This window comes from Sinocyclocheilus grahami, unplaced genomic scaffold (genome assembly GCF_001515645.1).
Source record: "Sinocyclocheilus grahami isolate Dianchi unplaced genomic scaffold, SAMN03320097.WGS_v1.1 scaffold338.1, whole genome shotgun sequence".
NCBI lineage: Eukaryota > Metazoa > Chordata > Actinopteri > Cypriniformes > Cyprinidae > Sinocyclocheilus > Sinocyclocheilus grahami.
The window spans coordinates 988,356-1,015,473 of NW_015505517.1; the positions used below are offsets into that span (position 1 = coordinate 988,356).

Genomic DNA, 27,118 nt, shown 5'->3' on the forward strand with positions numbered 1-27,118 from the left:
ACTGTGTTTTACAATAATTTGGATTATGTTTGTCAGCTGCTATTGATTTGACCAAATCTTTGACCTCTGTTTTGTGTTGTGTCATGTGTTTTTAGACACGTGTGAGCATCAGAAACGTGAGTGCTAGTAGAGGAGTGCAGGAGAGTGTGTGTGGGTGTATTGAGGTTGTTGTAGAGTGTGTGTGAGTGTGTGTGTTAGAAGGCCTGTGATTGAGTGCCATGTGAATTTTGTCCATGTGCCACTCTCGTGAGTATCTGTGTGAGAGAGACTTGGTGGGAGGGAAATTAATTGCTTAATCATTTTTATTCTTATGACAGTAATTGGGTCACAGAGCAGGCTCTAAACTGGGGCCAGTAGTTATTGAGGTTCTCAGAGCAGAGAGTCAGCCATATTTGCATGACAATCTTCAAGGAGATGCTTAGATCTTGACCTTCTTAAACACAAATTTATGGATCTTATAATATGACAAAACTAATTGAATTTGTATTGTGTAAATTTGAGTTATTGACAAGTGTCATTTAACAAAACTGAATATTATGTGGCATTTAACATAGTTCTGAATTAGATTTTTTTTAACTTGAATATTAAACATTTGAAATTTAACACAACTGAATATTTTTATGGCAGAGTTTTAAAGATATGTATTTTCAAACATAGATTTTTTTGTTGTGAAATCTTAGACTGCAGATATCCAGTATTTAAAAATACCGCTTTACATTTTCAAGATGAAGAGGAAATTCAGAACATTAAATTCAATATTCTAAAATTCAATAAGCAGAAATTCAGATTGTAGAGAAAGTAGGTTAGAGGTCATTCACAGGGAAGAGTAGATGATCTCCGAAAAGTAAAACGAAGCATTTTGGCCAATTAGTAGTTTTCTGGCGTGAGCGTGCGGTTCAAGATCTACCTGATGGTAGCCTAAGTGATTCTTAACATTTATGGTTTATATACTTATATGTTAGGTTAGCATTCTTAGCATGTGAAACAATTGTCTAAGCCAGTGGTTCTCAACCTTTTTTACTCCAAGGCCCCCCTCCTCTCCAGATCAATACATAGCCTACTTTGCTAAAATGTCACTGCAGATATTCTTTACAACTTAAAAGTATGTAAACCTTAATTGTACACAATCTTTAAAAAATAAGCACAAGTCACCCTGCCATACCAAACAAGACCACAGGGAGACGCCAAAGGACTGCATACACAGATCCATGCAGAATAACTAAACACACCAAAATACAAATGATAAATGAAACCATTCTGAATGTGTGGAAACTTAGCGATCGGAAGGTGGGTCTATGTCATCAGTGAATAGTTCCTCTGTCAGAATAAGCGAATTTGAAGGGTTTGATGGCCATATGTACATAACTAATCCTCAGAAACTTCTCCAAAACACGCTTCTTCAGTGAGCATCTGTTATAAAACACTTGTGGTACATTAATTTTGACAACTACATGAAATATGATGTTATAGTGATCGGACGCGAGCAGTGAGACGCGTCGTGACAAAAGACAGCAGAACCTATTTATTATAATCAATACTGTCTACACTGAATGCAAAATTCCCAACAGCAAACGGATTCCCCGTTATTCCTGACGTAGTCCAAGCTCTTTGCAACAGGCGCTTTGTCGTTTCAAACAGTCGCGTCTGTATAGTATTGCGCCGCGCCACATCCAGTGTAGGAAATATCACTGATTATAATCGATGGGCTCTACTGTCTTTTTTGCTTTCGCTTGTGTCTTGTGTAGACACGGTGGCATGCTAATCACTTTCACACCAAATAAACTTTAAAACAAACCGTTTTAAACAGTAAGACTGCTTAGACAAATGTTATTCCTGACGTAGTCCAAGCTCTTTGCAACAGGCGCTTTGTCGTTTCAAACAGTCGCGTCTGTATAGTATTGAGCCGCGCCACATCCAGTGTAGGAAATATCACTGATTATAATCAATGGGCTCTACTGTCTTTTTTGCTTTCGCTTGCGTCTTGTGTAGACACGGTGGCATGCTAATCACTTTCACACCAAATAAACTTTAAAACAAACAGTTTTAAACAGTAAGACTACTTAGACAAATCTTTCACATGCTGAGAATGCTAAGCTAACATATAAGTATATAAACCATAAATGTTTAAGAATCACTTAGGCTACCTCTGAGCGATTCATGATCAGGTAGATCAGAAAACTACTAATTGGCCAAAATGCTTTGTTTGACTTTTCGGAGATCATCTACTCTTCCCTGTGAATTACCTCTAACCTACTTTCTCTACAATCTGAATTTCTGCTTATTGAATTTTAGAATATTGAATTTGATGTTCCGAATTTCCTCTTCAACTTGAAAACTTGAAGCTGTGTTTTTTAAAACTGGATATTTGCTGTCTAAGATTTCAGATCAAAAAAATTGCTGTTTGAAAATACATGTCTATAAAACTCTGCAATAAAAACATTTAGTTGTGTTAAATTTCAAATGTTTAATATTCAAGTTCAAAAAATCTAATTCAGAACTATGTTAAATGCCTCACAATATTCAGTTTTGTTAAATGACACAAATTAAGCTAACATATAAGTATATAAACCATAAATGTTTAAGAATCACTTAGGCTACCTCTGAGCAATTCATGATCAGGTAGATCTTGAACCGCACACTCACGCCAGAAAACTACTAATTGGCCAAAATGCTTTGTTTGACTTTTCGGAGATCATCTACTCTTCCCTGTGAATTACCTCTAACCTACTTTCTCTACAATCTGAATTTCTGCTTATTGAATTTTAGAATATTGAATTTGATGTTCCGAATTTCCTCTTCAACTTGAAAACTTGAAGCTGTATTTTTTAAAACTGGATATTTGCTGTCTAAGATTTCAGAACAAAAAAAATGCTGTTTGAAAATACATGTCTATAAAACTCTGCAATAAAAACATTTAGTTGTGTTAAATTTCAAATTTCAAAAAAAAAAATCTAATTCAGAACTATGTTAAATGCCTCACAATATTCCGTTTTGTTAAATGACACAAATGACACAATTTACGCAATACAAATTCAATTTGTCATATTATAAACTCCATACAAATTAATCCAACAAAATTATGAGAGAATTGATGTCAATGGAAAGATTATAAAAATATGTGCAAAGCCAGCTGAAGTATAGGACACAGTGCAACCAACATGCCTGCACTGCAGTGCACACACATGTATTATTGCTTTAAAATATTATCTAAGACCGCATCAAACTGTATTTTAGTAGCATTGATATAATCTCATAGTTTTGTTAATATTTTGAAAGTTGTAGTAATTTTATTGTGCGTTTTGTCATTTTTAAATACAGTTTATTTTTAATATAGTTTTTATTAATAGTTTTTTTATTCATTTTAGTTTATTTAGTTTGAGTTATTTTAGTGCATCAAGTTAAACCAAATAAAAATAAGAAATGTTACTTTGGTAACTAGCTGATAAATATATATTTCATTTTGTTTCAGTTAATGTTTATTAATGAAATCATCTGATTTTTCTTTCACTTGACATTTGTTCTATGAATTATTTGTTGATAAAATGCTTATACTTAATTCTCCAAGCTTCAGAGCAAATAGGATACACTTGTACTATATTAAAAGCCTATACTTAAAAAAAAAACTCTATTGACCTCTGACCAAACTGTGCTTTTCCTCAAGCTACTGATCTCTAAATACCTGCAGGGACAGTGATTGTACTCGCAGCTGCACAGTAAACCTGCAACAGCTCTGCAACTGCTCTCTCTGGCTCTAAGCTTCAGTCTGTCCATCTGGAGCTGCTCTTGCTGAAGGAGGTAATGCTGAATCTTTTGAAAGATTTTAGAAACCTAAAATCTCCAGGCAGAAGGAGAAAGAGTCCAAAATTTGGACTATAAATTGGTTTGGATTCAGTCCCTAGATTACTCAGGCGACATCCTGGCTGCAGAGATTTTGCATCAAATAGGAATCAATCAGACTACGCTGTGTGTGGATTTAGTGTTAAGTTCATTTTTTTCTTCTGTCTGTGTGCACAAGCTGTTCATCATCCATAGTTATATAAAGCTGTAATGCAATCTAATGAAGACAACCCGCATCTATAATAGCGTTTTTATGAGTATGCCTGTCCATTAGCATATGTGTGTGGCAGTAGTCCACAGAATGGAATTTATTTTTGGTATGTCTGAAAATGAACCTGCTCTTTCTATGATGCTGAGAGTAGGCAGCCCCTTACATAACAGGTAAACCAGTTTCAGATTGAGGATGAGATGGAGAGGATGAAAAATAGAGGGGAAAGTAGATTTCTCTATCCACCTACTCATATTCATGCTGTCTCTGGCGTTTTCTCTCCTCCCACGTGCATCCTGTCGTCGCTCATCAGACAATAGGCCTAATACACTTTATTTTTTCATTGCTTTCATAATTTTGTGCTATTTTTAGCAATGTTAAAGTCAGTTTATTTTCAAGATCAAAAAATAGGCCTGCATACAGAATTTCCAGATGAACAAGAACGTGATTTTAAACATTTCCCTAACCCCACCTATACATAATCATAACCCTTTCCTCAATAAATCAGTCTAAACACTCCCATCACACTCACAAACACAACACAACACATTTACATTAACATATTCACTGTGGCACAGCAATTATCACATCAGTGCTGTCATTAGCACTCATTTAGTGTCAGCAGAGAGTGAGTAACAACATCCTCTGAGGGTGTGTGTGTGCATTTCTGCCTCATTGTGTTTCTTTAGCAAGCTGCCAAGCATTCTCTTTTATTGTTCTGTGCAAGCATGCACACACACAAAAGTCCCCTTGGGGTGCCCCCCCCCCCCCCCCACTCACACACAATATTTCAGTAAATATGTTTTCGTCAATTTGATATGACAGGCGGATAAGTTATTTGTTGCAACTTTTGAATGTTAAATCAGAACTTTCCAACTTTTGAACTTCATTACATTACTCAAATACAAATTAAATACACTTAAATGTAAATATACTTTATATATATATATATATGTTTAGCAGATAAAACAAGACAAAAGGTACTAATTTCATAGAATAGCTGAAATAGAAATACAATGGGCCACATATGCCATCTAAAAATCATTAATCATATGTTGCTATAATATTTTATACAATCAAAAATAATAAGAAATGAATATATGATTATATATGATGATATATGAATAAAGCAAAGAAAGTAAACTCTTTTTTTTAAAAATTGCAAACAATTCAGAGATGACATTAATGAAATACAACTTTGCATACATTACACATAATGTATCAACAGTACATCCAATGTCATCTATACATATGGAAGAGAAGAGAAGAAGGAAAGAAAAGTTGACAATGACAATGAGAAAGATGCATTTAAATAGCTTTTTTATGAACATAAAGAAAGGCAGGAACAGAACAAATAAAGAAAAGAGGATAAAAAAAACAAGTATTAATCACAGTACATGAAAGATCTCATCATATCTCTTCAAAAAAGAAATACATTTTTTGTTATTAATTACTTTTAGGGATTTAATTAAATGTTCTACTTCACATAAGAAATCTATAAAAGTAGGTCTTTTCTTAAGAAAATGAAAATTGAATTTTGCCACAAGGATAAGAAAGTTAACAGCAGATTCTAAAGATTTGTTTTGGTTTTCAAAAAAGCAAACAACATCCTTAATGTGTGAATTACAGTTCATATTAACTTTAGAAAAACAATAGGAACTCAAATCTTTCCAGAAAAGTGATGAAACATTACATGAGAAAAATAAATGACAAATATCTTCACTTTCTTTTTTACAAAAGGTGCATATATCAGCTACATCACAAAATTTCGACACAAAAGCATTACAAGGGTATATATTATGCAAAATTTTAAAATGCACTTCTTTCCCTTTATTGGGTATACAGTATTTATATGGTAATAACCATGTTTTCCTCCACTGAATGTTATCTATTTTAGAACCCCAAAAAAGGTTCCCTTTTAGAGAAATTGAGCTTCGAGATTGAGAAAGTTGACGAATAAATGTATTATTACATTTTTTACTTAAAAGCGAAACACCTCCCAAACATAAGTGTGAAGGTTGTTTTGAGCATGACTCATGGGTGAGGGAAGCTTTCATCAGAGACATATTAATCCATCAGGAATCACCTTTATAACAGAGTTCAATTCTTTAACCGGAACGGGACATTGATGGATATTCATAAAACATTCATACGATAACAAATCACCACTAGAGTTGAATAGATCAGCAACACAAATGGTTTTTATTAAACCATTTATTAAAAAAGACTGATCTATTTCTAATTTTAATATCCAAATTATTCCATAAGATGGTTTTGTGGGGGGAAAAGTTGGGGTTGTAAACCAGTTTCCAGGCTAACAAAGCTTGTTGATGAAATCTAGCCAGTTTAATAGTGGAGTAATTGCATTTCATCAAAAAAGAAAGGCCACCTACTCTATTATTAAATATACCAACCAAATCAAAACTTTCAAAAACACACAGCAATGTGATTCTTTTATTGAGTGAGAGTTAGTGGGATTAATCAGTGACATTAACAGATTTACTATTCGGCGTATTCTCCGCGACCTCCTTCCCTTGGTGTTTTTACACATAGAAAAGGCAAAAAAACATATTGCATTGTCCAGTTTTCTCTCAGAACGATGATCTGAGTTACTATTGCAATTCTCGATGCAGTATGAATGACATACACCGGTGACATTTTTCACAATCACGACAAACAATCAAATACTGCCCTAAACTCAATAGCGGAAAGGCAGCGCTATCCTGCAAGTATGGCGGATAAACAAGAACTCAACGCGGCGTTACGTCACATTCTCATTCTTTATTAGGAGGAGTTTAAAAGACAATTTTAAACTAGAAGCTGTGTCTCATTTAGAAGGCCTTCTAAATGAGACACAGCTTCTGTCAACCGTTATACGCCAGGACGTCAACGAAGCGGCCCCGCCCATCAGTGGTACGTCAGAGTCGAGGCGGAGGCGGAAGCGGAAGCGGAAGGCAAGCAGTGGGCGCTGAAACATGGCGTGCACATACACACACACAGTCAGGATGACAGCCGGCGTGTCTGTGTTTTCTGCGCTTATCGCAACATGTGTGATGCTGCAGCCCGCGTCGGCCAAGTCGGACAATTTAAGAGTAATCACAGATGGAAACTGGGAGGAAATCCTGACTGGAGAATGGATGATCGAGTTGTGAGTTATTAAACTGAGTTGTGCAAAAAAGTCTATTTATGTTTATCTGTGCATGTTGATTAATGCTGCACATGAATCTAAATGATCTGAAATATCTAGATTATTACATTACTTCTTATTGCAGTGTTCTTGTGCTGGATAGAGGGCTCAGGATTGAGGAAGTTCAGTGGTCTGAGGTTAAAGGCATAGTTCACTCTAAAACGACTTAAGATTTCTTCAGTAACTGACCCCAGATGTTGATTCAAAACCTCATGACTTTCTTTTTTCCTTGGAACACAAAAGGAGATGTTAGGAAGAATAACAGCCTCAGTCACCATTGATGTCCATTGCATCTGTATCTGATTGGTGACTGTCATTCTGCCTAACATCTCTACCAACATGACTGCGAGTAAGTGATATCAGAATCTTCACTGCCCCTCTCTGCAGAAGTGTTTAACCGTAGTTTCCCCTGCACACTTCCTCCAGCTGGAGCAATCGAACAAGAGGATTGTAGTTAAATGGATCCAGTGGAAAACAAATGAGGCTCAGTGTCTTTGTGCCTCCTCTGGCTGGGATTGTGTTATTGGATTAAAAGGTTTGTCTGTCTGCCGCAGCTTTGCTCCGTGGTGTCCAGCCTGCCAGCAGCTCCAGCCTGAGTGGAATGAGTTTGCAGAATGGGGAGAAGATTTGGGAGTGAATATAGCCAAAGTGGACGTCACCGAGCAGCCAGGTTTGACTCTATCTGCTGCACACGTCTGGTTTCTCTGCTCACCTGATCGCCTGTGTTTACGACTCTCACACTTGTCTCTCTCTATGTGCTGCAGGTTTGAGCGGGAGGTTCATCATCACAGCTCTCCCAACTATCTACCAGTGAGTTTCTTTCCATTTACATACATTTATTTAACCCTTTCTTTAGAAGTTAGTGAGCTGGTAATTTGTGATGGATTTGATCAAATCAAAAAAGTAAACATAGTTGTGAACTATTGAAGTCTGTACTGTCGTTTTTGATTAATGCAACTTTGCTAAATAAAAGGATTAGTTTTCTTTTGTTTAGATAGATAGACACCGGCAATTGTCTTGTTTACATCTGTGTGGTGTAAAGGCAGTTATAAGTGGTTAAACATGGCTGTTTGTGTGTGTGTTGCAGCTGTAAAGATGGTGTGTTTAGGCGGTATCAAGGAGCACGATCTAAAGATGACTTCCTGAGCTTCATTGATGAGAAGAAATGGCAGAGCATAGAGCCGGTCTCTTCCTGGTTCGGCCCCTCATCCTTCCTGTGAGTACATGCTGTGTGTGTGCTGGGGTGGTTTCAAATTGTATAATAATGCAACAGCTCTGGGCTATATCTCCAGAAAAGGGAGTTTAGAGAATCCACAGCATGTGGTTAATGCTGATTCACAAGTTGGCTCACTTTTAATGTAATACTGGCAGGGGATTTTTCCACTTGATTTGACACAATTTCTGTGACTGACTGACTTTTTTATTTTAGGATGAACGCAATGTCAGCCCTCTTCAAGTTATCCATGTTCATCAGGGTGAGTGTGTATGCCTATTAATATTTAACTACTGCATTCTTGTCAGTTTTTATGAATTCAATTCAATGAAAGTATATACACTATTTTCCTAGCGATTCTTTGAATAATTTAGAGTTATAACTTACAGGCACACATAATTTAGAATTCAAGCTAATGGTGAAGGAACCAGCAGCAGACAGTCAGCCGGTCAATAATGCAAAATAAACCCCCTGACCTCAAGTAGAGGTGACTGTATCATTATTCTGCATATGACACAGCATAGTGTAAGCATAATTTAAAGACAGAAGATATATGTTTGTTTAATGACTAACTGCAAAGAAATATATTCAATCGTAAACACCTGAGCTGATGCCTTTATAATGTGTTCAGAGAGGTTTTCATGCAGTCATTTAAATGTTTTTTTTTTAACTTTGTGTTTCAGCATTGCCATAATTACTTAACGGAGCAGCTGGACGTCCCGGTTTGGGGCTCGTATGGGATATTTGCTCTAGCAACACTCATCTCAGGATTGGTCCTTGGATTGGTGAGAATACACACTTATATTCAAAAGTTTAAGGTTGTGTGATTTTTTTAATGGCTTTTTAAGTAATTTTTGCTCACCATAACTGCACTTAGTTGATCAAAAATGCAGTAAAAACAACTTGTGAAATATTATTACAATTTAAAATAACTGTTATATTTTAATCTACTAGATTGTAATTTATTTTAGATGGCAAAGCTGAATTTTTAGCCGCCATTACTCAAGTCTTCAGTGTTACACAGTCCTTCAGAAATCGGTTTAATTTGCTGATTTGGTGAAAGAGCATTTCCTATTTTTATCAGTGTTGAAAAGAGTTGCTGCTTGATCATTTTTGGAAACAGTGATGCATATATTTTCAAGGTTGCTTTGATGAATAGAAAGTTCGAAACAACAGCATTTATTTGAAATTGAAATTTTTTATAATATTATAGCGTCTTTTACTGCTATAATAAAAGCAGTATTATTTTTTATTATTTAATGTGTCCTTGCTAAATTAATGTATTAATATTTTTTTTAAAGTATTACTAACCCCAAACTTACTAACGGTTGTGCACACAAGATGTTTCAACTGTAAATGGAGTGGGTAATCCCAGAATGCATTGCAGTGAACTCATCAATCCAAAATTGTGGATAATATTATAGCGTCTTTTACTGCTATAATAAAAGCAGTATTATTTTTTATTATTTAATGTGTCCTTGCTAAATTAATGTATTAATATATTTTTTTAAAGTATTACTAACCCCAAACTTACTAACGGTTGTGCACACAAGATGTTTCAATTGTAAATGGAGTGGGTAATCCCAGAATGCATTGCAGTGAACTCATCAATCCAAAATTGTGGCTCTAAATAGTATCAATAACATGCTCAATCTAATTTTGTGTGCTTTTACATCATTAGCTTAGAACATGCTAACATTAAACTCTATTGAAATCGTTTTTAAATGTCTCCTTGATTTCTTGCTCTCAGATACTGGTTTTCATCGCAGATTTTGCGTTCCCATCACGCCGGTTTGCACCAGATTATCACTACAGTAAGTGTGAATGTTTATTTGAACCTACATGCTTGACTACAGGAACATTCAATAAACGTGATGATTGAAATAAAAAACAACATGACAATAATAAAACTATGATGAAATGACGCATAAATGTTTGTGTAGGGAAACTGCCTGCTGGGCAGGTACGTCTCCTGCAGCAGTTGGAAGATGAACAGGAAGCAGACGGAGAGGAAGAGGATGATGACGATGATTACGGTGGGAAGACTGAAGAGTGGCAGCGAGCGGACGGAGCCGATGCGCTCAGGAGAAGAGGTGTGGGTGTGCCGGAGGAGGACACTTAGTGGACTGGAGAGGAATGGCCTCTCGCTCACTGTGCACAAAACCACCACACAAACTGTCACGTGTGATGTCATAGCTCCCTCTGAAAGATTGATGTGGTTGTGCTTTTCTCTCTTTCTTGCCGCTAGTTTGTGTGTTTTCTCTTTTCCACCTGTCCAGTTTTAATTATTACACTCCTACTACACTGTGTGTGTGTGTGTGTGTGTGTGTGTGTGTGGCTGTGTGGCTGAGGAATATTAGGACTTACTTTAAGGAATTTCATGACTCACAGTTGCAATATTCCCCAAACAAATACTGAGCAAAATAATCAAGATCAAACAACGACATCACTGTGAATCTGTTGTAAATGATGTTTTTGGGAATATGAAATATTTTTCAAAATATGTAAATATTTTATTATTTGAGCTTTTTGGATGCCTGTTATATAAAGCCAGAATGTTCAATTTGCTGTTTTAAACTGTTTTTCTTCCATGTAGAGTTTAGCTTCTTTCTTTTTTCCGTTTGGTTTCTGTGTTATTGAAGTTTTGGAAAACTAGAAAATGCCTGAATTAGCACTTGTTTATTAATGTGTGTATGTGTGATGATTGATTATTATTTGACACAGAAAGACACTTTCATTAGTTCATGTCACAAAAAAAAAAAAATCATTTATTTTAAAGAAAGCACAAGCATTAATTTACAAGTAAAACAAAATATAATACAAAAACATAGGGTTCTTTTAACAAAATGAGAATAATGTCTAAGAAAAGGATTGATATTGCAGCATGGTTTGATATTTTAGTGCAATAAAATTCACAGTATGATTTTATTGTGTCAAATTACTTTTTGTCGGCTACTATAAAATGTGTGTGAGATTTAGTTGTAAAGCCTCAAACAGTGATTCTCAACCAGGGGTCTGGGGCTCATTAAAGGGCCTTGACAAACCTCCAGAGCCCCAATACATCTTACAAATATTGAGCTATTTTTACATAATCTTAATTAAAATTATTATTGTTTCTTTTCTTTTATTCCAGTATCAGCTTAGATAGGATGGGCAAAGAGTGGCCTTGGAATCAAAATGGTTGAGAACCATTGCTCTAACATGTATGTAATATTCACGGATGCATGCACATTAGAAAATATAGATTTTGTATCTGTAGAGGGCAGTATTTTTTAAGTTTTCTCTTCACGACATATGGCCTTAGATAAGCTCTCTCTGTCAGGGCCTCTTCAGTGAGCTTCACTGCACAAATTTGTTTAAGAGTTTATTTGTGTGTTTGTGCGTTTGTGTGAACAGGCTGGAATCCACACAATGAATTTAAGACCTGAAAAATCTATGCCAGAAATATGTAAGGGGGAAAAATTGGACAACCAGTTCATTGTACATTTATTATATCCTATAATTAACATAAAAGTTGCCACTTAAACTGAATGGATGTTGTCGATACACCACACAACCAAATCTTTTTTTTGAGGGAGGATTCAGTTTGAAGTGCTGTGGTTCATGGATGTTCAGGGATTCTCCAAGGTCAGTGTATGTTTATCAGGGCTGGGTGGTGTACACTCACTGATCCAGAACTAACATCTGGAAACTTCTTTCTCTGTGCTTGTCTCATACACACACTTTCACTCTTCCAGAAAACACAGCTGCTACTGCTGGAAACTTCACACACTGAACGGTTTTCACATCTTCTGTACATGCATTTGGTACTTGTTTAAGCTGGAATGCACACATGCATTCTGATTCTGATGTTTGGAGATTTCTGTCCTTCATAATTCACACAAAAATTACTTACAGTTATGGACATTTTATAATATTGGCAGTTTGATCAGTACTATTTAAGTAATAAGTAATCAGTAATTTCTTAAACTTTACAGTTTTGCTTAATTGTCTTAAGTTTGAAAAATAGTGTTAGTATCTTTTTTTTTAGATCATCACAGATAATTTTGGCCCATCCAATGTATGTTTGGCTATTGCTACAAATACGTGCTACTTCTGACTGGTTTTGTGGTCCAGGCCAGGGTCACATATATATAATTACAAAGCAACTGAAATAGTATTTTCTTGTAAAACGATAGTTAAATGTTCATAAGATTGAGATTCTTTGTCCAGTTTCGGGCATTTATGTGAATTCACTAATACACAACATTACATGGAAGTATCTTGTTTGTTTACCCTGTCAGTTTGTATTGTGAATGTTGTTCAATGATGATGAAATTCAAAAGAAGTATTCATTGTCAGATGCACGTACACGCATAGCTGGAGGCTGCATTTGCCATTAACTTGTGCCTATAGTTGCATAACCAATGACATTGTCTGATATTGAAACTCTCTCACACACACAAAAGAAGAGCTCTCTGTGTCTGATATCCTTCTCTCCTGTCTTCAGGGATAGGCTAACCTCCTTTTCAGATGCTCTACTTTTATTACGTTGCTCCACACTTTTTAAGCATTCACATATCTGATGTAAAAGAGTTTTTTCTTATTGGAAGGTGCAAGAAGTATAAAGTTTCTTTCAATGTGAGACCACAGGAACCAGATGAGTCCTCTGCACAATCTGACTTTGCTGCAGCCTGGAACTGTACTGCTGGTTTGTCTGGTCAGAGGAGAACTGGCCCCCCGACTGAGCCTGGTTTCTCCCAAGGTTTTTTTCTCCATTCTGTCACCGATGGAGTTTTGTTTCCTTGCCGCTGTCGCCTCTGGCTTGCTTAGTTGGGGCCCCTTCATTTCCAGCGATATCGTTGACATGATTGCAAAGATATTATTTAATATTAGCTGGATGTTGACATCACTGAATTCAATGATGAACTGTCTTTAACTGAAAAATGAGTGTTTACTATTGTCATTTTGCATTATTGACACTATTTTCCTAATTAATGCTGTTCAGTTGCTTTGTCACAATCTGTATTGTTAAAAGCGCTATATAAATAAAGGTGACTTGACTTGACTTGACTGTGAAACCAAACTCTTCCCTGCATGGTCAGTGACGGCCTCGGATAATGTTACTACGTCTACAAAATATAAAGTGCTCATGTTGACACAACATACTGCTGTTTTTCACTGATACAAATGGTGCATATAATCTGCCACAGTCGAGACACACTGATCTCAGTATTGTGAAAATAAAATGGCATTACAGACAGATCAAGCTGACTGCAGTTTTGAATTACATCATAGTGTTGCATTACAATTTAGCAGTGAGAGATGAGAATGTACCATTAGAATGTACAATTTTTTCTTATACTGTATCATTCAAAAGTTTGGCATCAGTATTTTTTTGTTAAATACTTTGATGAAGCAAGGATGCATTAAATTGGTCAAAAGTGACAGTTAAGGCATGTTGTTTCAAAAGATCATCCTTCAAAAGTATCCTAAAAAAAATCACAGTTTGACAGCACAGCACAACTGTTTTCAACATTGATAATAATAAGTTGATATACGTATGTTTCTTAAGCATCAAATCAGCATATTAGAATACATTCTGAAGGATCATGTGACACTGGACTAGTGGCTGCTGAAAATTCAGCTCTGAATAAATTACATTTTAAAATATATGAAAATAAATATATATCAAATAGAAAGTATGGGAATTAATATAATTAAGTTATTTTTTTATATTGAAGACAAAACTCTGAATCTAATAAGTTTTATGTGATGAGAATTTTTTATTGAATTTGTTACAACATGTTCTGGAAAAAAATATAGCAGCAAAAATTTTGTTACAGCAGAAAAATGAATGCTTTTCCAGTCTGTGAAACTGATTATACCATTAAGAAGGTTTATCACAAAGATAAAAACTAAGACACTAAATGTAGATCTCAGGCTAAACTTAAGGCATCAGAGAGAATCATGTATGTTGTTTACAGGGAAGGTTCTCGTTCTGAGCTGACTGTCATTAAAGGTAATTACTGTAATTCTCAGCACGCATCGCTGCTGCACAGAGCAACACGACTGCCCAAAGACATCATGAGACTCTGAAGGGAAGGAAATAAGTATTATTTTAGTTGCTGCATCAGAGTCCATGTTCCTTTTGCTTTTAGCATCGCAATCTATATTCAAAACCAAACCTGCTCTGCAGTTCTGTGTGTGAAACTAGAGATTTGCTGAAGGACAGTGATTTGAGCAGCAGGTGCAGAAGTCGCAATGTTCCTGGTTGGAATGTGCTTGTCTGATTTATTTTCCCATGAGCCTGGGCCTCCTAAAAACACACATTTTCAGACGCCAGAGCATGACTGAAACATGGGCCCACTCAATCTCTCACATACACAACCATTTGAATGACAATCAAAAATGGCTAAAAAGGAATTTAAATCTGTCCAATAGAAGCTTGTTTACGCCAATGAAGTAAAAAATTTAAAAACGTAATTGTCACTTTCGTTCACATTTCTGTCTTTTTCCTCACAATTCTCAAAAAAATTAAAAATAAAATAAATAATATAATTGTGAGATATAAATCCAGAATTGTATAAGATATGAACTTTTTTTGAACTAGTTTTGCAATTACAATTGGAAGTTGCAATTACCTTTTTAATTTTTTATTTCATTGCAGAAAAAAACTGCAAACTCACTCAGAATTGTGAGAAGAAAAAAATTGTCTGAATTGTGGGATTCTCAGAGCTGCTTGTTGAGAAGCCGATCCATATCTAGGGACTAGATCATATCATAGAGACTTTCATATGCACCTTATATATTATAGAGTTATATAATACCTCTGTATTTGACCTTATATCGTTTCATGTCTTAAAATAAACAGCAGCCGTTTCTCTCTAGACTGTTTACCACTAAGGAGCTGTAGGGACATTGTGCTTTTCACTGCCCAATTTAGAACTTTTTCTGTCTCTCCAACCCCATATTACCACCCCACCCAAACCCATTTCCTGAGGAGGACTCACAATACACACACACACACACACACACATACGCTCACACATGAATATGCAAACACACACACACACGATCATAATTTTTGAAAAGAGAAAAAATGTAAGAACCACTAAAATGCAGTGATTTTCTTCTGACTGCGGCATTGCATATTATGCTAGGGAACATATGATTACAGAAAAAAATACAACAGACAAACAAACATATTGTTTGAGCACTCTTCTGTACTACATGAAGGACACGTTTGCATTTTTGCAAGTTACATGTTTTTTTTTGTATTATAAGAAGTATGCATTGCTGTACTTTACTGGCATTGATGGTTACATGAAGAATATTTAATATTCATGGAATTTTTCCATTACACTAAAAGGAAAAAAGGTTCTTTAGATTATTTAAATGCTCTTTACGCTAAGCAAATGGTTCTTTCAAGACATGTTCACTGAAAGAATCTTTGGGGAACCAAAAATGGTTCTTCTATAGCATCACTGAACAAAACCTCTTTTGGAACTTTTATGTTTAACAGTATGATAAAAAAAGAAGCCAAAGCAAATGCATCCTGCAAAGGTAAAGCTGTGAAGGTTATCCTATAAAGTTTGAGTTTTGGCCCTGCATGTTATGGGTCTGAGTGATCTGTTTAGGTCCAGTGGTCTCCAGTTACAAACGGCAAGAACATCTGGATGTATTTAGCTGTTTGCTCTGCCCGGCTACAGTACAGCCTGAGCTCAGAGGCATTAAAAGTTGCATTGTTCTGTTTCTAAAATATCATTCTTAGCAAAAAGATGATTTATCTGATAAACAAAACCTTTTTGGTCAGAGTGTTTACACCGACATTTTTGCACTTAAGCGGGTGTGAGTTCATCTAAAAGCACTGTGGAGCAGAAAGGGAGGAAATGCTGGGAAAGGAAATGGTTTCCTTAGAGTTTCCTGTGCCTAGGCTTGATTCTTTACTCCATTGGGGGTTTGTCCTGATCTTGTTTTGCCAAATCAGCAGTGTCACGGTGGCAGTAAGGACATGGCTTTGCTTTCACATTGCTGTGGGCTGCTGGGATACTAGAAGGTCAAGCACTGACCAACACTAAACATGAGAAGTGTTCTGCACTGAGGCTGTTTGTGAATGAGTTAACTGTTGTGGGCCCTAAAAGTCTTGATTGTTTGAGAGAAAACAATGCTGCTTTCCCCTCTGAGCTTTTACTGTTCTTCCTGAGAATGGAACCACTGGAGGAGAGAGCAGCACCAGTTTGTATCAGCATGCTGTGTCATCTCATACACATTCGTGAATGCGGGATTGTAGCAGAAGGAACTGATCTGGTGACAGTTTGGAGAAAGTTTCAAACAGAAGCATTAACAGCTTTATAACATGATACTGGAGTATTTGTCCAACACTAGAATATTTTAAATATGGCTCCAGTTGCACAATTCAGCATGGTATGATTACAAACCTTTTCTGGCTGGGATTTCTTGACATTTCTCGACTACCTGTGCTCAGTCGATCTGAAGGAATGCCTTTCCTTCTGAAACAACCAGTATGAAACCAAGTCCCCAGTCACATTTGTTCTTTTTCAATAATCTGCTTCACTCAGATGTATGTCACAGTATGGAAGAAAAGATCTGTTGCTACTTCCGTTTTATCACGACTTTAGAGCGGTTACAACCATTTTTAACTTGAATGTGCAAGGTTTCTGCAGCGATCTGTTTCCAGTTATGTTGGCTGTACAGAAACTGTTATGCTGCTTGATGTTACAAATTGGTGTTATCATATAATTTTAATTTATCATAGTAATCATGTTTGTAAAAGTTCACCGTTTACTGCACTTTGCTATTTTTCTAGTTATTTACCCTACTGCTAATGAATTGGAAGTCTCTTACTTTCACAGGAAATAGCTTATTTCCGCGTTGCAAAATGGACTGTACAATAGAGTGGTGGAACTATGGCGTCACTTTAAAGGCCAATCGGCTGTTAGCATGACACTGGTTCCCTGACAAAAAGGCCAAAAGGATTTTTCCATAGGCTTTTGGATTATAGTAAAAAATAAGCACTGTATTCAACCATAGTTCATGATACTTACATGTTTTGTCCATCAAGATAATCTTCACAAATAATATAACTTTTATTAATTGTGAAGCCAAAATACCAGCGCCAGAACTAAAAAGCTAAGCTTAGGCTACAAACGAACAGCACCACAGTTGCTCGCCTTCAACGTCACCACCACCATGCTTCTGACAACTTTTTCAAACTTATTTTTAAAACCTGTTCAGTGAAAAGGATTTACTCTGTGGATGAATTTTAATCCACGTTACATGAACCTTTTCATATAAAAACTGGAATAAATACAAAACTAGAGCCAAACTAAAACTGAAACGAAACATTAATAATAAATAGCCTAGTATGTAGTGAATAAATGAAATAATTATAACTAAAGCACATATGAAAGCATATTTCTGTACATTTCGAATTAAGGTGCATTAAAAGTCAATAAATCCTTGACTTTACATTTCAGCTCCACATTTCAGTTTATCACTTTGTTACGGTGGTTACACAAAATTATATTTTATCCTTGCTTCTAGAAAATCCTCAATCTTTCTGCTTTCTAACAGCTTTCGTGTGGCTGTAAACATTCAATTTTAGTGTGGCTTTTAGCACTATGCATAATTAAATTTTTACTTTCACCGTGACCATGTAAAGCCGGTAAATGTGGTGTTTATTGTATAATAGTAATAAGAGTTTACCTTATGGTATGAACCCGTATCAGTAGGAAACAAGCGATAAAACGAGCATCTTTCATCCGAAGACTTGTGGTTGCATTTCGCGGGCAAAGCAAAAAACATTGTCGAACAACAATATAAAACCAGCGAAACTATTAATTGATTATTCTACAATTAATTGTATTCATTATACTACAATTGGATTAAGATTTTAAAGTACCATTTCCATGGTAACGCAATGTCCGATTTCAAAATGGATGGATTTTCACAGGATGAATCTTGGGCTTCTAAGCTTTCAAATAATATATAATTTAGGATGATTACTAAAAGATTTGATAGAGAAAAAGGACAACAACACAAAAGAGTGCCAAGCGTCCCACAGGTGTCTCCAACGACGCCTGTAGCCCCATTTAGCAAATTGTTAGCAACCGTCTTTTTCAAGAAAAGTAACAGTTTAAAAAAATCTAGAGTGGGGTGTAACTGGTGTGTTTTATGTATTAGAATAAAAAGTAAAAGTATTTTGAGCTTGTGTAAACCATGGACCTTATTTTAAGGGATTTAATCAAACTCCCATTCAAAAAACCCATTCACTCTGGGACATGCTAAAATGCTAACTTGCTTTGGGGGTTTTGCCTACAAAGTGACGTCATAGCTCAATGAGGTACATCATGCTAACTCATTAAAAGGCGTTTAATATATTAATATATTACGCATATACAATTATGTCAATAATTTTCCTGTGTAGCTAGTCTAGTCTGGAATCTTTGTTTATGACATGACCTTCTTCTTGCGTCTACAGTGGGGGGAAAAAGAAGCTGCCGTTCACACAAAATGCGATGTTGGATTCCACTGCAATGCTTTTCCATTATTTTTTTATTTTTTTATTAATGTTCTTTTAAATCTTGTGCTAGATGGACGTGTTTGACATAAAAACGTGGCTCTCAAGTTAAAAGTAGGCCTAGTTAATATTAAAAACGCGCTTCTAGACCTCCCCCCCCCCATTCCACACTGCGTTTAAAAGCAAAACGGCACATTTTTGTAACCAGAAACATTTTGCAGTCAAACATTTTTGTTTAATGATTGCTACACTGTATAAATAACAGCAATTGATGCATTGTCTGCATATTACTTTATTGCCTCATATAACGTGACGGCCTCTTTCGTCTTATTATTAAATTATTTCAACTCAAAACTCAAATCAATATTTCATAGGTTTTTATTTATTTACCGAAATCACTCTTATTTCGTAGCTGCTGTTGTTATGTTACAGTCTTTTTCCAGATAAAATCTTTCAGATGATTTTCTCAGAGCACTTTTAAAGATGGTGTCTGTAAGATAAATAGATCATGCAGTGGTCCTGAACAACAGTATATCTTTTCAACAGGACATCACCACATCCAATAGGGAATTTGTATGCTGCTGACCTTCCCGTCTGACTGCAGGTGCATTTAGATTCGGATTAGTATTTGAAATATTCAGCCAATTGAAATGTGTGCAAACTGCCACACAGCAAATACTTTCTGCAATAAACTGTGTAAGTGCTTTGCTGACAGAATTAGAGTTTTTGAAGAAAAGAAAGAAAGAAAAAACATCATAGCATCCAAAGATGAATTCAGGACAACAGGCACTGTCTTACTTTCTATTCTGAACACAACAGAGGGTTTAAGAAAGAGGCTTTGGCTTCTTTTATCATGTTATAAAGAGGTATTGTGTGTAGAAAGAGTTGTAGGATAAAATTAGTTTTGTTGTTAATTCTAAAACCGAAATAGCAGCTATTATGATAGCTACCATTGTTTATACTTTGGTCAAATGCATAACAATAATTCACAACACATATAGGATTTGCACAGGCAAGTATAATTTTATTCAGAAAGCTAGTTATTATTACCATTACTCACTAAAAATTCCATTATTGTTGTTGATATACCTGGACCCAGTTTGATTTTTTTAAAGACCTTTCTGTTCACACATTATTGTTGCTGACAAAATCTTTCATTATTATGAAAGATATATGCCTTTTTTCTTTATTAATTAAAAAAGAATTAATAAAATCTGGACCAAATAATATAATAATTATATTTCAGAATAAAGGCATTTCTGTCCACACACACAGGCACAAATATGAGTCGCTCTCCCTAAAGAACAGAGGCCTGCTTTTATCCAGCTCATCAGGGATGATACAAACGCACAGGAATTCAGGTCACACATACACATAGCGTTTAATCTTATATGGTAGATAGATGATGGGCGTCTTTAAGCAGGTTAGGGGTAGCATAAAAATAAAAGCTGTTTTGTGTATTACAGAAAAGCTGATCTGCTTGATATTTACCAACAACAGCGTCACTTAAAGGATTATGGATATTAAAGAGGAGAAATTACGAAAAAGGGCATTACACCTGCACAGGCAGAGGTAGTGGAAATTAAAGATGGACATTATAATGATGACACTAAATAAAACATTTGACTAGAGGCAAATCTATTTATTTTGAAAATATTAATACACAGAAAACGTGCAGACCATGTGACCTAAACCAAACACATGTTGTAGCAGGTTTTTGACCTTCACATGTGACTACAGTATGCTTTGTCTTCAGTGAAACTAAATAGGAAGCAGTAATGTCTCTGGACTCTAGACTGTGCACAGAAACCCAAACAGGACCAAATATTTACTTAAACCTTCTCTGTTTCCCCTGCAACATAAACTACAAAATCAACCCACTTTTCCCACTATAAATACCTGACTTTGTGTTACACAGGCCAAGCTTTAAAAATATAATTCAAACCACATTAGACTGAGACACATCAAGAGAGACAGTGCAACACAAACCAGAAGCTCCTTGACATCAGATCTCTTTAACATCAGAACATGATGGAATTTGATGATGAACAGTAATTATATGTTGCCAAAAATCAATAGGCACAGTCAGCTGCCTCATCCTGCCTGTCTTAGAGAGCCTAATATGCAAAAACAAAGGATGTTATGGATTATGTAAGTTAAAGACAAATATGTTTGATCATTATTGCTCAGTTTGCAAAAAAAAAAAAAAAAAAAATCCTGTATCCTGTCCACTTACAATGGAAGTCTATGGAGAAAAGCATTGGACAGAGGATAAAATCCACTCTGTTTAAGGTTATACGTGTTTACATGAGACAAGAATGATTATATCATGTTTTAATCTTGTCGGTGCAAAGTTAAGTCCAATTTTGAACTCCTGTCTTGACCTTGTAAAGGCAGCTAAAACGTGGTAACTCTTGCATATGTACAAAGATGCTATAAAGTGGCTGTGTATGGTGAGAAAAACCACAGGAACTATATATGCAACTCATATTCAGACATGAATCCACCCAAAACAGTAGGCACACTGTTAAAAGATATTCTAAGCCAACTTTTCCACAGAAAAATTAATGTAAACACTTTAACAAAAACATGAGCGGCACATTTCTGCTTTAAGCCCTTTGGAATGGCTTGCCCCGCATAGACTTCCATTTTAAATCTGTCAGATGAAAGATGTTTTTACTTGCATGACTCTCTCTCTCTGTATTAATTTAATTTATTTCAGCTTTAATTTCAATGAATATTACTGTTCAGTTTTTTAAAGTAATAATTTATTTTATTTTAGCTGTATTTCAATTAGCAAAAAAACATTTTTTTTTACATTTTTTTTTTTTTTTTACAGTTCTAAGACTTTACTTTTCTGCTCTTCTTGTTCTCCTCTGTTACTTAAGTGCAGTGCTCTGGGTGATTGTGTTAACATCAAGGACTCATCATGAGGAATCTCATAACAACACGCGTGGGCCTCACATTCACACAGCTAGAATGAGGACAAACTCTCACTTCATCAATGAGACGGTGTGTTCTCACACTCCTGAGAATCTCACACAGGGTCATGACCTGAAACCGTCTCAATTTGTTCTCTTCAGTTTGCTTCCCCTTCACACCTTCTCTCTTAGCAAAGGTTGATATTAACTCCAGAGTGAACAATAAACCTGGGCAATCCCAAACCAAACAGTTTAGAAAAAGAAACCTTAACCCTAATTCCTCCATCCTAAACTCTGCTCACAACCTTTCTCATGATGATTCTATTCCTCCTGAACTAAACACTGACAAATACACTTTTGGTAGACTAGCTTATATTTAGAATTTTTTTTCTCTTCTAGAAAAAAATGAATCAAAGTATTGATGACTCATCCTGCTCTAGACAGGTTTTTGACCAATCAAATGCTCTGAGAAGATCTCCCCTTTCCCAGTCCCCAAGCAAATGCATAAGTGTTTCATAATTATGTCTGCACATTTTAGGCATTTTTAAGAGTGATGACAAAGTTGGGAAAATTAAGTCACTCTATGCGCAAAGGAAACTGTGTATTTCGATGATTTGGCAACGCTGCACGGTTATTCCAGTCCACTCCCGCCTCAGTTCCAGCTTTCCGTATTTCTAGTAGGCTACATGCGCAAAGGAGCTCCTGTTCTCAGCAGGCTACTAGGGCGAGCGCTTGGTTAATGAATATTAATCACGTAACGTGACGTTTGACTAAAACGCATACGTGATTGGTTGCAACGCAAAGGGCGCTAGAACGACGGCCAATCGGCGAATCCTGCCGTGGAGAAGGCTTGGTTCATGAATATTAATTTCGCTACGTGACTGGACGCTCCAGGAGAGTTACTAGGCAACGTCTGCAGGACTTCATTAATATTCATAATGCAATCCTAATATCAGGATTCGTCGGTTCTCCTGCAGGCTGAGGGAAAGGTATGCTGAGCAGCCGCGGACACTACCAACGTCAGCTGCAGAGGGGGGGTCTTTCGTCCACGCTTGGTTAAATGTAAACACCTCGACCGCACAAAGATAGCACAGCCGCTGCGTTGCTTTTAAAAATTGAGGGAAAGAGGCGCCGTGTAGCAGCCGCGTTTCCGACGGATTCCTTTGGAGTTTGTCACCCCTCCTACAGACGGTTGGGACGTTCCCTCCACACGTATAGTGATTTGTGAGAGCTGGGGAGCCCGATGGGGTTGAGTTCGCAGCTCGGGAGTATGTGCTAGACTTGGGAGCGCAGAGAGGACTCAAAGCAAGAGTTACATGGAAGAAGGTGTGTTTGGGAATACGCGGCATTACCGTCACCAAGAAGGTGAGTTTTGTTGTCTTAACTTTAGTATTTCGTCTGTAAGGGTGCCAGGGTTTAGAGAGGGTTAAGTCTCCTCGCTTTTTCCAAATAACTTATTCTACGTGGCAGCGCTGGCCCGCAGAATCACACACACACACGCGTGCGCGCACGCTATCCGATGGAGCTTGACCAAAACACCGCAGTGTGTTTGCATTCTGCCTTGCAAATTTACCATGGTAACGATAAGTTAGTTTCCACCAAGAAGCCAGTTACTACAGTTAATTTTACTATAGTAAAACTTTGCTCACTTGGCTTTAGTCACCACGTTATGAGATGTTTCACAACGAAGTGGAAAGATTCTGAAAGCTTCTTACATTGTTTCACCGTGGTATATTACACAGATTTCGGCGGAAACTTTGTTTACCATGGTAACGTTAAGTTTCTACCGCTTAAATCCACGGTTAGGTCGTAAAACTACTTCTAGACCATAATATGGCATTCCCTGGCTATTCTTGGAGTAATGTGTTGGTACTTGGGTTGGTTTATAGCACCCAGTCAGCTCAATGGCCCACATAACCCTGGGGGTTATGTGGGGTTTGTCCAAGTTAAGGTCTGCTGAAATAAGACCCTTTGGATGCGTCTCAAAACCTGATGTGCTGTCCATATAGACAGCATTTTAGAGCATCATAGGCATGTTTACTTCTTTATGGGGTCTGTGAAACCCAGAGACCCTTTTTAGCATCATAAACATTCATAATATTAAAGTATTGGATACTGATATTGATCTAATAAAAAAAAATTATGTTTGGTAAAACATGCTTTACAACACTGCTATGACAATGTTACGCAAGTTTGAGATTTGGGAGACCTCAAATGTTAAACACGAATACTACGTTTGGGTGTTTTTTTTAATGTATATTTAAATGTTGTTATTGTATTTTTTCTGAAAATGTGTTAAAGTTGACTCCAATATAAATAGTAGGTTTACTATGCTGGGGTTCGTTTCCCAAAAGCATCCTTAGCTATGGTAGTTACTTCCCTAGAAATCTATTGGTAACGACGGAACTTGCGACCATTGTTGCTTTTGGGAATCACACCCATGGATAACAATCACTGACATTAATATATTAATTTTGAAATTACTCTGAATTTTTATATGCACAGCATAGGGACCCCAAACCATCAGGAAGGGATGTCAATCTCAACGGAACCTGCAGATTAATTGCATCACAACAAGACACGAATCGGAAAAGATTCATTCTTATTCTCCCTCTCTCTCTCCTCGTCTCTTTTGGATTCAGGAATGTTCACAATTTCCTCTTTGCGGTCAGGGCGGGTTTAATATTAGCCCAGTGCAACTCTACAACGACTGGTGTTTAAGGGTCTCACATTTATCCTCTCTTGTGTTACAGTGATTTTCTCTAAGCACTGAAAATTTGAAGTGTAGGTCTCTGGAACGGCTTATGCCATCTTTCTGTTTGTTACCAGCAGGGGGATAATTTCATTGGCCCCTCAATAAAAACTTATTTAGGAGATAAAATTCATATAGAGTTTATTAGTAATAGTTGTTAGTCTGTTGTATTTTCTGAATTTTAGTTTAGTTTTGCTCTTTTAACAACTTCAAATCTGGACTAAAACATTTTATGTATTCAACGATCGCTCGTAATAAGTTGTGTTTGTGTAATTTTATCATTTCAATCTCAAAGTGTTTGTGATTTTACGCAGAATAGGATTCCATCCTTCCAGTCCTACGTGTCAAATTGACTTCGTCATTGAAGATTTGTCAGTCTGTTTGCTTTGATGGTTCAAGTTTGCCTGAGTCGATCTGTAGTCACATCCTGTGTGTGTTCTCATGTCGTGCCCTGAAGAATAATGAGGTCTAGTTTTGCCGGGCATAGTGTTAAATTTGCTTTGTGTGTTTGTTTGTGGTGGTTTGGTGCCAGGAAGCATTTTCTGCTCTCCTTTTGTTTCCTTTCCTTTTCTTTTTTTTTTAACCTCAGGATGTTTTCTTTGCTGAGCTGCTCTTCATGTGTGTGTGTAAATGTGTGCATGTTTGTGGGTGTGTTCGTGAAGTCTTATTTGCCTGAAGGCAGCTAGAATAGATGTTCAGAAAAAGATTTCTCCTGAGAGATGAAAGATTCCTCTGCCATCACTGGTCTAAGCCGTCTGTGTGATTCTGGAGAAAATGGCTCATCTGATTATGCTAACTTGGAAATGTCCCTTAAAGAATGTTTCATGATTATGTATCTAGACTGTAAACACAAGGTTGCAGGTTGCCTAATTAATGCTGTTGAGAAAGACATTAAAATCCAGGTATTGCTAGTGGGGTTGCAAAAAAGTGGAAAATTTCCAGTAAATTTCGGAAATATTCCAGAAATTTTAGAAACTTTCCAGGATTTTTTGGAATATTCCAGGGATTTTCCACCCCTTTGCAACCCTAATTGCTAGTAATTTTAGTGTCTCCTGTGTGACCTTCTCTGATCCTCATTCGAATAATTTTTTTCAAAAAGGTTGTTGTCCCCTTTATTTATAAAGCTCTTTTTGTTTTAAAGTAGCTTCACCGTAACAAACAGGAAAAATAGCAATCAATGATGCAAACTTGATCAATTATGAGACAAAGATATTGAACTTCCTTCCTTGTGCACCTGCATGAGCATGACTTCATGATCTCACTCCTCATGAACATGCTGTGTCTTTGAAGAAACCGTATCTCTCACATGACATTTTTTTTTTCGTGTAACTCTTTCACATTTTCAAAGAAAGCTTGCGTTCTGATTGGCCGTCTCGGTGGCAGTGTAGGAGTGGTAGAGATGGATTAGAGTACCGGCTCGCTTGGGTAGGTTAAGCTGACACGGCTATTGTTAGTAGGTTTGTTGTTACTGCGTGTGCAGAGCCCTAGTCCTTTTAATGTGGTTTGTATGTAGTTCTTTGTGTTGCCTTTATTATTTGCCTTTCCAACAGCTGTGTTATAGTGATCTTCGTGTGTTACTTAGTATGTCAGAGTTTGTTGCCTAACAATTATATTGAATGGATGGAAGTACTCTAAAATATTTTAGTTAATATAGTCTCTGTGTAAAATTGACTTGATTATTAATGAGCTTGTGTTGCTCAGAATAACAGTGAAGATGCTGTATAAATAATGTTTAATTGTAAAGTAAAGGCATTACATTACCCCTGGTTTCTTATGCATTTATTCAAAAGTTCATCTCTCCCATTGGAATTAAAAAAAGGTGACCTCTGCTCTGTAAACATCCATGACAGTATTTCTCTTTTGAAAATAACAAATGGAAATAGATCAAAAAATTATTTAATGTTTTCAGTTTGTACATTCTTTACATTTCTTTTGGACCTGGGGTAGAGAATTTGGAAACATGGCGAAAAAAAAATCTTGTTGGTTTTTACTTATGAATAATACTACAACAGGGATAGTAAATAAAGTTAATGAAGTAGCCTATTATTAATATACGATTAATATTAACTTTATTTGTCCCACAGGGGAAACCGTTACTAATGATGGAAATAAACTGAAATATTTTTATCAACTGTCATCCATACGTATTCATTTTAATAATCTTTATAATAATTCATATGATTTTTCATGTGGCTTGTGAAAATCATGTCTAATTATTTTGGTTTGTGAGATCGGAGATCGCGCTGCGCACGTGTACAAACATTCAGGAAGACACAAACTTTTTGAAAATACTGCCCCGTGACTTTTATTAATAAAATAGATTAAATGGCCTACTGGAGGGACGCACAGACGCAGGTAGGCTAATTCACACAGGCAACTATCACTTTTCTCTCTCTCTCTCTCTCTCTCTCTCTCGAATAATTAATTCAAGTAGCTAAATGTTATAATTAATTAATTCAAATAAATGTGATCTTACCG

The 27,118-nt window shown here is 36.3% G+C and overlaps 1 protein-coding gene across 1 annotated transcript; it reads left to right on the forward strand.

The window, feature by feature from the left end:
- The first annotated feature begins 6,925 nt into the window (after nt 1-6,925).
- tmx1 (thioredoxin-related transmembrane protein 1) lies at nt 6,926-11,044 on the forward strand. Its single transcript, XM_016295557.1, has 8 exons — nt 6,926-7,193; nt 7,787-7,902; nt 7,997-8,042; nt 8,320-8,448; nt 8,662-8,707; nt 9,129-9,230; nt 10,196-10,259; nt 10,389-11,044. Exons 1-8 carry the CDS (start codon nt 7,021-7,023, stop codon nt 10,565-10,567), a joined length of 855 nt encoding a protein of 284 aa, XP_016151043.1. The 5' UTR covers nt 6,926-7,020; the 3' UTR covers nt 10,568-11,044.
- The last annotated feature ends 16,074 nt before the right edge of the window (nt 11,045-27,118 follow it).